At 40.7% G+C, this 11,481-nt stretch overlaps 1 protein-coding gene across 2 annotated transcripts in view; it reads right to left on the reverse strand.

Annotated features, from left to right (window-relative positions):
- The window catches only part of LOC120725803, a 69,007-nt gene extending 57,776 nt beyond the window's left edge, over nt 1–11,231 (reverse strand). Inside the window, exons 1-3 of one of the 2 annotated variants that reach the window (XM_040018846.1) lie at nt 11,124–11,231; nt 9,047–9,251; nt 8,805–8,906 (exon numbers count right to left, since the gene is read on the reverse strand). In XM_040018846.1, the coding sequence (XP_039874780.1) occupies nt 8,805–8,895 (91 nt within the window). In that variant the 5' untranslated portion in view covers nt 8,896–8,906; nt 9,047–9,251; nt 11,124–11,231. The remainder of the gene's footprint in view (nt 1–8,804; nt 8,907–9,046; nt 9,252–11,123) is intronic. The other variant, XM_040018848.1, reaches the window with a different exon arrangement.
- Between the last annotated feature and the right edge of the window lie 250 nt (nt 11,232–11,481).

The following is an 11,481-nucleotide window of genomic DNA, read 5'->3' on the forward strand; positions in this document are numbered from 1 at the left end:
CATTTTACCTCTGAACTCTCCCTAAGGCCATTAGATCAACCTGAAAGTCAAAGCAATTATATATAAAACTGTTTATTTAAAACTATATTTCTTACTGTGTTTGCTGGTGAAAGATGGAACTCCGACCTCTTCTTTAGGGTCAAATATGGTCAAACTTTCATAACATGTATTTTTATCTGTAATTCATTTTCTGCTGCCTCTATATCGGTGACGTTTTTGCATGACTTTGTTTTCCATGTGCATTACTGTAATGTACGAAACAAAGATATTCATTAACAGAAGTTGACATGAATTTTTCTTAAAATCAAATGAATTCTGCACAGAAAGGACACAGCACAGCTGGAGCTCTGTGTGTTCAGCCTCTGAAGTCTGCAGCTGAACCAGCCTGTAGCTCCAGGTCATTTGCAGAGTTTCTGACCTCAAACAACAAACATCATCTAATGAGTGACTGGTGTTGAGATTAAAGCTGAAATCCAAATTTCTGCTGAGTAAGAAATGTACAGATCTTCTCTTCAGCAGCTTCAAGGAAGATGGTGACCTGACCTGTAGTCAGCTGAGACTGAAGAAGTCACACTTAGATGAGTGGCGAAACGTTTCTCCCACTGAAAATGCTACGTCCAGATGAACAGAATCAACTTTTGAAGATTTACTTACCTGGATGATTGAGAATGCATCAAGACTTCATAAGCAGTTATGACACGGTATGATTTTTTCACCCAATAAAGGAATATCTAATATATCAGTCTACTCTTCATATCAGAAACAGTTATCACAGCTCGTCTCTTATATATAACACATCTATATATATACTGTTAAAGATTACTCTTTAAGGTAATAGGAAATATAAATGACTGCAACTTCACTCTTTACTGAAGCTCAGTATTTGGATCATCAGTTGTGACCAGCAGTGATTCTGACCTCTGAAAGTTCATAAATGTGAGTGTAGATAGACAGGATGACATAAGTGCTGGTGCAGGAGTAGTTCCAGCTTTAAACACCGGGCAGAGCTTTCCACAGACATTAATTCAATTCAATTCAATTCAATTTATTTATGTAGCACCAAATCACAACAGCAGTGGCCTCAAGGAGCTTTATATTGTACAGTAAAAGGTCTTTATAAAAAGGCAACAGTACAATAATTAGTTTAAATTTGCCTCACTCTTTTCCTCACTGAAAGTTGGACTAAATTCCACGCTCGCCCCTGCAGGCATCCTTCAAATTCGGGTCCTCTACCAGAGGAGCTTCTTTTCGACATCTTCTTATTAAAACAGCTTCTCGAGCTCTTCTGAGCCCTTGGTATTTCTCGAGCTTCTCATGTTCCTTCTTCCTGATGTTGCTGTCATTCAGAACTGCTACATCAATCACTACGGCCGTCTTTTTCTGTTTGTCTACCACCACTATGTCTGGTTGGTTAGCGACCACTATTTTGTCCATCTGTATCTGGAAGTCCCACAGGATCTTAGCTCAGTCATTCTCCATCACCCTTGGGGGAGCAATAACATGGCTGACAACTGCTCCATTCCATAGTCGGTTTCCGTAGCCAGTCTTATCACTGATCTCACTGAGGGGATTCAGGCCTATGCAGAACAGCAGTGGGGACAGAGCATCTGCTTGGTAGATTCCGCACTTGATGGCGACTTGTGCTATGGATTTGAAGTTGGCCTCTAGTGTTGTACGCCACATCCCCATTGAGTTCCTGATGAAGGCTCCTGTTAATCTTGTACAGGTCCATTCCAGGATCCATGCGTGGGTCATTGGCCTTCTTGTAGTCCAGGCAGAGCACAGGTTGGTCAGTCTGGTCTTGCTGGTGTTTTGCACTGGTATTCTTGCCAATCCCTTTCTGTGCCCCACTCATGTATTGACCCATATGTCTGTTCATCTTAGCCAATATGATGCCTGACAGGAGCTTCCACGTGGTGCTGAGGCAGGTTATTGGTCGGTAGTTGGATGGTAGTTGGATCCTCAAGGACCCCGGGACCCCCAGGACCCCGGATCAGGACTGTCCGGCCTTCGGTTAACCATTCTATGTGTCTTTCTTTAACTAGAAGCTGGTTCATTTGTGCTGCCAGATGCTCATGGAGTGCAGTCAGGATCTTCAGTCAGTAGGCATGAACCATGTCGGGGACTGGTGCTGTCCAACTCTTCATACTGGAGATCCTTTCTTGGATGTCTGCCATTATGATGGTTACTGGACCCTGTTCAGGGAGGTCGCTGTGGTCTGCAGTCAGATCAACTAGCCACTGAGCACTGCCGTTATGGGTTGTGTCCTTCTACTATATGCTCTTCATGTATTGCTCCGTCTTCAGCCTTGGTGGTGCTGTTCTCATATTGTTCCCCTGCCACTGAGTTGCAAGCTGTTCTATATAAGGCCTATATGTGTGTGTGTGTGTGTTTGTGTGTGTGTGTGTACTTTTGGGGGCTTTTTTAGCAGACGCGTGAAAACAAAAGTACAGAAACCATTTTACTGTGAATGAAAATGATAACAAGACTTTATTAAACAAAACATGAAGCCCCATCCCGTTAATATTGTTTTCTACTTGCCTTTAACTTTAATTCAAATCATTCTGGGTTTTTTAACAGCTCATGATATTTATATTTCAAATGAGTTGAAGGATATCAATATTGGACAGAAGCCCTGAATTCAAATATTTTCTCTCTTTTTTATGTTGGGTGTTTTCCCCCTCTGTTTGTTCTCGACGCCAACTTACTGAACATCATCAAACTGAAGACTTCAAATCTTGTTTATTGCCATGATGTGTTATAAAGAGTTTCGATTCACAGTCTGAGATCTGCAACTTCCAGCTGTTGTCGTCATAAGTCTGAGCTAGAAGTTTCACCTGCTGAGAGCTTCTTCCTCATTAACTTCCTGGTTTTGCTTGAGGCGGTCTGTTTAAAAATGAAAGACAATTCAAAGATTCACTGAGTTATACTGAACACGACAAGTTTAAGAAACTTTAAACTGCTTTAAACTGTGACAGAGCAAATGATATTCTGACACAAACCATAAAAATTTGTTTTCATTATTTTATATTTACAACACTTAAAAGAAAATCCTGTTTTTCTGACAGACTTACGGGTTCTTTGCAATTCTGATAAAGCATAAATCCCCATGAGATCAGAGAGATACAGATGAATACAGCCCAGACGATTGCTAGCCGGCCTGAGAAAGAAATTCCTAAGGTACAAAAACAGTAAAAACACAATTTAGTGTTAATGATATAAACGACCACATTTTAAAGACAGGAAATGGAATTAACCATTAAATAACTAGTGTTACTGTGAGAGGTGAGCACCAGACTTTATTTACATGTTTCTGATGCACAGAGAATTTCACTTATCTCCACTTACAGTCTGGTGACCTCCAGGTTACATCGGGCCTTTTGCCCAATGTTAACCAGGAAAGACTCGAGCCCCTGAAACCCAGAACTGTATAAAACTGATATTTGACATTTTGAATCAGAACCTCAGTATGTTTACCTGAAAGAGCTGCAGGTTTATGGGAGGATTTTACTTTGTTTTCCAGATTTTCAAAGTAGATCTAAGATGAAAACTGTTTGTATTGTTAGCCTGATGTTTCATTTCCTACCTACCATTACCTTTCATTAAGCCAACACTACACAGACTCAGTTTCACTTCTATAGAACGAGCCTAGTCTTGGATTCCTTTTAGTCTCGGACTAAAAGGAATCCATTTCTAGAAAACTGGATGGGAGTGTTTCTGTTCTATATATATTTTTACCTGCTTCTTTGGTATCTTCACTCTGATCCGGCGTCTGAACATTTCCAGGTTGCTGAATTGTTTCTGTCTTCTCAGGCTTTGATTCTAAAATGAAACAAAACAAAACATAACATATGTTTTAATAATATTTTGTATTAACTTAAAACTGATGTAATGTTATATCAGTGAATTAAGCTGCTCTTGGCTCTGTACATAGTTTTGTTTTATCACGTGGAAACTTACAAAACTGAAACATGAAAACATGAAGACACTAAAAAAAGTGTTGTGATCAGAGGAACAGTTTGTAGCTCTTCAGTGTTGGTTTCCTCACATGTCCTGATGAAGCTGCTCAGTAACAGTGTCACTGAGGTTGGACACTGTGGATTTCTGTGGTCGACTCAGACTCTGAGGCCTCCTTCAGGGATGTTACCTGGACCAGCAGCTCCATGAAGAATTAGCCTCACGTGTGTAATGCTGGGCTTACACTGTGCGATTTTTGGCCCATTTTGAGCAGATTTTTGAGTCGTGTGACCGTTTTGGCGATCGGCCCGATTTTGGCCTTTATCGTGCGTCGTGCAGTATACGTGGGGTAACGAGACGCGATTAACACCTCACGACCAGCTCCCCATCATCAATCGCTTGGTCGTGAGGATTTCCAACCTGTTTGATATCCTCGCGACCATCGTGAGGGTGTCACCGCAGTTTGCACTGCGCACGCGCAAACACAAATGTCAGCGAAAAAGTCGGAGCAACATGGCAGTGCAGCGTGTGATCTGGACACAAGCGATTGTAGCCGCTAAGACTGGTGGACCTAAATCTTCACCACCACCACGTCTGTTATACGTACAAGCGAAAAAGGGGAGTGGGTGGGTCAGCGCTCAGGGCACAGAAACTTAGCTGGCTTCAAACACACCATTTATTTTCCATTAAAAAAAAAAAAAAAAAAACCACTGCCAGAGTCACAGAATACAAGATACAATTCCCCATATACAATAAAAATAGTGTTGCAATCCGCTAAAAACCCTGCCGGCAGAAATAACTATACAGTATTAAAACAAGGCTAAACCATGTTTTCCATATGCTAAAATTACCCTCCCACAGTCCCTTAATCCCACAATCCAGCCACAAATGGGCGATGGTCCTTATCTGAAAGAGACAGGAGAGGAACTTCTCTTCCGGGATGGGGAAACTTGCCAGCAACAGACCAGGGAGGAGGCTCCTATCGCAGACCTGTCTCCTCCGGACAGTGCGTCGCCGCACAGTCCCGCCCCACTCCACACCTGAACACGGCCTCCCTCGTCTCACCGTCAGATGCAGGCAGAAGGGCATCCCTGCCCTGTTGTGCATTGCGGCCATTGCCACCCACTGTTGCCGTTCCTGCCGTTAGGACTAGATCGCCGAACGACCCGCGGCGCCCCACAGTCAGGAAGTAGTTCATTCCACACACGTGCGGGCTTGCACGCGTTCCTTTTTCTCCTGCTCACCCTTCGTGCATCGCTTCTTTCTTCTTTTGTCTCTGCGCTCACCATCCCCTTTAACAGGTCAACCTGGCGGCTGATAGGCCACCTTGGGGAACGCCCCCACCTCACAGGTGCCTACAATTGTCTGCTTAGTCCACAGTGGGTTAAAGGAACATGGTATAACATTAACACAAATATAAATATGAGGATAAAACCATGCAGTATAAATATCAATAAACAAACATGCAATATAAATATCACAATAAAATCATGCAAATAAAATCAACACTATGTACCAATACACAGATTGATAAAACATAAAAACACAAATTTCCGCTGTGTGACACGATGGAGGTACAACTAGTAGAACTTTGGAAAGCTCATCCGAGCCTTTTCGATGTGGCATCACAAAATTATCACGACCACAACAACCGTGAAAATAGTTGGATCTACATTGCTGCTCAATCACAGCTGCCTGATCAATGTTTTTCATTAGCAATTTAGCAAAGTTGATGGTGGTGGTGTGTCTGTGTGAGTGAAAGACAGAGAGAGAGAGCGAGCGACAGAATTTCTGTTATAACCTTCATTTTGGACTTTATGGAGGCACAGTGTGAGCACTCAGGTCACATCAGAGCATCCCAGAGGTGGGACCAAGTCATTGTTTTGCAAGTCTCAAGTAAGTCTCAAGTCTTTATCCTCAAGTCTCAAGTCAAGTCTCAAGTAATGTCAGGCAAGTCAGAGTCGAGTCTCAAGTCACTGGTGTAAAAGTCCAAGTAAAGTCACAAGTCTGAAATTTTGAATTTCAAGTCCTTTCGAGTCTTTAAAAAAAAAAACGAAAAAAAGCATGTTGCAGTTATGCTAAATGTAAATATTAGACCATGTAATTTTTAAATCTGTGTTTTTCTCAACACATGACAAAATAGTGAACTTAGAAAATATACACAAATTGTGAAATTGCACCTCTTTAAAATGCAGCTCAATTAAACCTAGCTCCAAGAATAATTTTCACCGACAGTTCTGAGATAAGCTGCATGTTATTCTTGGATGCGGTTGTAGGACCGGCTTTAAAATCGCATGACAAAAATATCATACACATTAAAAAAAAAACTGCATCACCAACGTAGCCTGGACAACATTTGCTAGTTAGATGAAGTCAGCTATCTCATCGTAGCATATTTATATGCATATTTATAATCATACGGTTCTTGGAGTGAGTGCATACACTCATGAAGTTTAGTAACTTCCGGTCACTGCAACAAGCCCAGGTACAGTTTACCGACGAATGGGTACAGGACCTTGAAATGCACCGTGTAGAAAGTAAAGACCATCGTACGTATCATAAGTTTACCAGTCTCACAAATCGTCGTCATAAATACACATTCGTTAACCGTTTATTAATAGGACCTTTGAGCTCAATGGTAATTAATTAGCAGTGGAAATAATTTCTGGTAGCATCACAGAAATGTAGCAGTGACAATAATATTGTATGCTGTAATCGTACTGGACAATTAGTGATACAAAACAACTGTTTTACCCTGTGAATAAAAGTATATGTTTTTGTCAATGTACCATAATAACAGAAGCGAAACGCAATATTGTGTCAGGACAATTATTTATGCACAATAAACAAAGGAGCATAGCGCGACAATTTCTGTTCAGCGCCAGACTTGCTTGTAACCTATATCACCAGTTATGTTAAGAAAAATGACGCATTAACTACAACAGAAGACTTGCCTTTGTGGGAATGCTCGGAGCAGACTAACCTGTGAGCTGGAGTGTTCTGGGACGTTATATTTGGTCTTTGAATGGCTGCAATCCAGTCGCCTCTTTGTTACTTCGGAAACATGGCTCGAACAATTTCTCTTCAACGACGTAATCCGATAACAACCGATCTCTTTACCCGTCGGCTTCCCGTGGCTGTCATGCGACCGGCTATTGCAGTTAATAATACAACAGCTTCTTGACATTTTTGTGTTTCTTTTTATCGCTGTGTGACTGATTTCAATTGAAAGCCTGCGTGCGCTAGTACCGCTTGCCACGAGTTCCCAGAATCCTTTGCGGTTTACCCGTGAATGACGTCACATTTTCAATCTCTATATAATATGCATGTTAAATTTTATATTTGGGGTAAAATATCAAGTCTTTTCAAGTAAACCGGTTCAAGTCCAATTCAAGTCCCAAGTCATTAGTGTAAAAGTCCAAGTCAAGTCACAAGTCTTAGAACATTTTTTCAAGTCAAGTCTAAAGTCATAAAATTAATGACTCGAGTCTGACTCGAGTCCAAGTCATGTGACTCGAGTCCACACCTCTGAAGCATCGGGCCGTATAGTGTGAGACCCTGCATCGTGACCTACCAACTTCTGACCCCTGTGAGTCAATCGTGCAGTTTGAGCAGGAGCTGAATCGCGCGACTGAAAAAATCGCACAGTGTCTGCCCAGCATAAGCCACAAAGACTCTTGTGTTAAAAAGTCCAACTTAAGGCAGAAATGATCATGTTTACAGTCTTCTACATCAACCAGTGTTGGTCTCCATGGATACTTTTACCATCATATCATCTCTAGGCTGTTACTGTACTCAGTAACAGCTGCTCTCTACCCAGTCTACAGGATATTTACACCTCAAGCTGCATTCGTAAAGGCACTAGCATCATAGCTGACCCGCGTCCCCCCTCCCACCAACTGTTTACTCCCCTTTCATCCAGAAGATGACTCTGCAGTATCAGGAGCCGGTTGTCGACATTGTGAATTAGCTTTTCCCCCCAAACAGTCCATCTCCTGAACACCATGCTGCCCTCCTCCACACTGGAGTCTCTTCTCTACACACTTCTTGGACTACACAACACGTTAAACTCTCCTCTCATATCCAATACTTGCACTATGCTGTATTGCACTGTTTGACTCTGTGTATTTAAGCTAATCCTGATTCTTTCTATTTCTTATTCTATTTCTATTAAGGTACCATACTGTTGTATTCATTCCTAGTTTCTCTTATTTCTGTATTGTCATATATTTAAATCTTTCATTTTATTTTTACAGTTTGCACCTTCGATGCAGGAGGACAATATTTTATCCCACTGTATACTTGAGTGTATATTGTTGGGTTGACAGTAAAACTCTGCTTAACTTGGTAACAGAGCTTTCAGTTGCTCTGCTCCTCAGCTCTGGAATTATTTTCCTCCTGATATCAAGAATACTGACTCGCTTCCCTCGTTTGAGTCAGAACTTATAACCCATCTGTTTAAACTGGCTCACTCTTCTTAAACATTGACTCCGATATTTGTCTAATGCTGTTTTTAATCCTTGTTACTGTTTGTGCTTTTCTTTTCCTTTTTTGTTTTTGCCTCATTTCTCATCCTGATTGTAATTTGTAAAAATGTTTAACATATTTTCATTGGTGTGTTTTATGGTTTGTTTGTTTTTTTGAAAATCTAATTTCAGGCAAAAAGAATGAGATTTAAAAATAACCACAGGTTACTACACAGACCTACAATCCTAAAGGTGTCAGGGTCCTGGGTCTGTTACGCAGTGTTTTGTTTTTAATTCATATTCTTTGAGTTTTTCATGATTCAGATTCTGAGCTTAATCATTTGTATAAAGTGTGACTCTGCTAAACATCTGTATACTCACCTCTGCAGAGGACGAGTGTTAGAAGCAGCACAGCAGCAGAGAAGGCCGAGGGTCTGTGTGTAAAGATCACACTGATCTCCTGAAGAGCCATCACTCATTACTCTGAAAATCAACAAGCAAAACAAGCTTCCTGTTACTCTCTGCATCTCACAGGAAGCAGCCCAGCAGTCTAATATAACATCATGTGTTTTATTCTAAATGTTAATGTTTCTGATCCTTTAACAACATTAAAGAAATCTTACCTCAAAGAAATATTTCAGTGACCACTGGAAAAGAGTGCTGCTTCTTGAAAAACTTTCAAGTGCAAACAAAGATAAGAGAAAATCTCTTCAAGGATTTCACGTTCAGAGCTTCTTTGTGGTGCGTTTCTTCATGCGTTTCTTTGTCCCTCTGAGCAACATCTCCAGACTGCAGATCCTGTGCTGTTGATCAGTGAGTTTCTCCACTCTGTAGCAATAACAGAAAATATAGGTTCAGTCCCAATGGAGTTGTTTCAGTGTTGATCCCATTTATATTTAAGCCATTTCCCAAAAATGAATTTTTTTCTTTCCTTTTTTATTGCTCTGACACAAAAAGACCCCACGCCCACAGATGCTGTGAAACAGTGTATGTTTGTTTACGGTGTTTCTCTGCACGTTTTGTTTTTACAGGCTTCCAGCTGCCTTTTCCTGCACAGCACACCACACACAGCTCTTCTGTGGCACACATGCTCTGAATGTTTCAGTGCTGTTGTTCGAATTAATATTGATGGTGCAGCTGCTTAAGCGTCAGTTAACTTGAACATTTAATTGTATTTATTTATTTTTTTCAGCTCCATCCTTTTTTTTGCTTTTGTGTTTCTATATATACCAACCAGTTCTTCCAACAAGGTGCACAAGAACATGGGGACAGCAGGGGAGTAATAAACATGAACCAGTGGGTTGATGGCAGTACTTGTAGGGCTGATTGTCACTCACCCCTTAAGCCAACTGTAGCCTGTATGATTATTTCAATTATGAAAAGATTATATTGACCCATCAGGTAAATGCCTGGTTTGCCAGATTACTAGTCCTGTCCTGAACATAAATGAAGGAGTGAGAGTCTGCTGGATGAACTTGATTCTTATGAGTGGAGGAATAAATGCATTCCACTTAATGTACTTAATGATAGTGTACTAAACAGTTGTTGCTCTGTGGTTCGAGTGACTGACTAGAGTCAAATTCCTGAAATTGTCTGACTATCATATTTCCACAACTAATTAAAGCTGATACACCATGCCGTAAGGAATTCAACCAGTGCTTACCAGAGCTCATTAACTGGCAGAGCAGTCTCATACCAGAAAAACAGCTACAGTCACATTAAAAATGAACAACGTTACCGGAATAAGTGTTATAATACTGTAAGTCTGCACATTTATATTTGTGTGAACAGTGAGTCTTTGGGATAGTTCTCTCACCCCTTGAGCTGCTACAACATTTTCCTTTGAAAGCAGAACAAGCTCTCTAGCTTTCATTAACAGTGTAGAAATAAAACCTTACAGCTTAAAAGTCAACTGGGTCAAAAACCAGGATCTTTTCAAAGTCAGGGGAGGAAACTGACCCTGCCCCAAACAGCTGAAAAGCTCACTGATGATTGTCACAGTTCAACACAGGCACGTGACTACTCAGTTTAATCCTGGAATTATGTTTCATAATTTTAGCAAACGTGCTTCATCTTCAGCCATATCAGACAGCAGGGCTCCTGAGTTCGAAAGAAAAAACAAAGATGCTGCTGCAGTCAGCTCTGTGGTTGTCTCTATTTGCCAAATATATTAAAGAAAAGTGCAAAGACTCTGGCAAAGTTGGTGGTGATCCTTTAAATACTCACCAGGAACACTGTTCAGTTCATACACAACTAAACAATAGCATACAAAAGAATTGGTTTACACTTGTTTCTTTCTAAAGAAGCATCAAATACAATGTTCCATTATTAAATTGGTCCTGTATATTTGAGATTTTATTGGCTAATACCAAAACCTAATCAAGGAAGGAAAGAAATGGGCTGGTCTTGGGTAAAAGATCGAAACACCCTGTGAAGTCGTGGCACACAACGATGTGTCCCGCTGGTAAAGTTTCTGGGCTGCCTTTCCTTGTAACAGTCCTCCCTTAAGATTTTCTCCATTTAAAGCTATGCATTGTCAGAGATTGTAACATCTAGTCCTATCACTGAATCAGAGTCAGCAGGGTTGGAGTTAGATTATGATATTTATTATGAAGTTAACCTGCTTTTTGTTACAAGGTTCTTGTTTGTTCGTTCTCTGACTCAAAAACAAGACAAACAAAAATAAATAAAAAGACTTACCACAGATAAAGACCCCAGACTCCGACACAATTATCCAAACTGCCGCTGTCAAAGTGAAAGGAGTCGCTGGAGCCGAGCAGGAAACAGGATTAATGTGTCGCTGAAAAACCAGTCACTCCAGTCCAATCAGTTTCTAATATTCATTGCTGCGCATTCATTGGTTGCTTCATGAGATAAACACTGAGCACTACAGACACAGGGATGATTCAGCTTTATCACATATTGCATCAGATCAGTACAGATCATGTGTACACCAAAAACAAACTCAACATGGTTTCAGCAGTTTCTTCTTACCTTCAACAAACAATACATCTAAAATGTATTAAGTATGTATAAAGTAAGTAATGTAAAAATCTCT

Source organism: Simochromis diagramma, unplaced genomic scaffold (assembly GCF_900408965.1).
Source record: "Simochromis diagramma unplaced genomic scaffold, fSimDia1.1 OVJJ01000734.1, whole genome shotgun sequence".
Lineage (NCBI taxonomy): Eukaryota > Metazoa > Chordata > Actinopteri > Cichliformes > Cichlidae > Simochromis > Simochromis diagramma.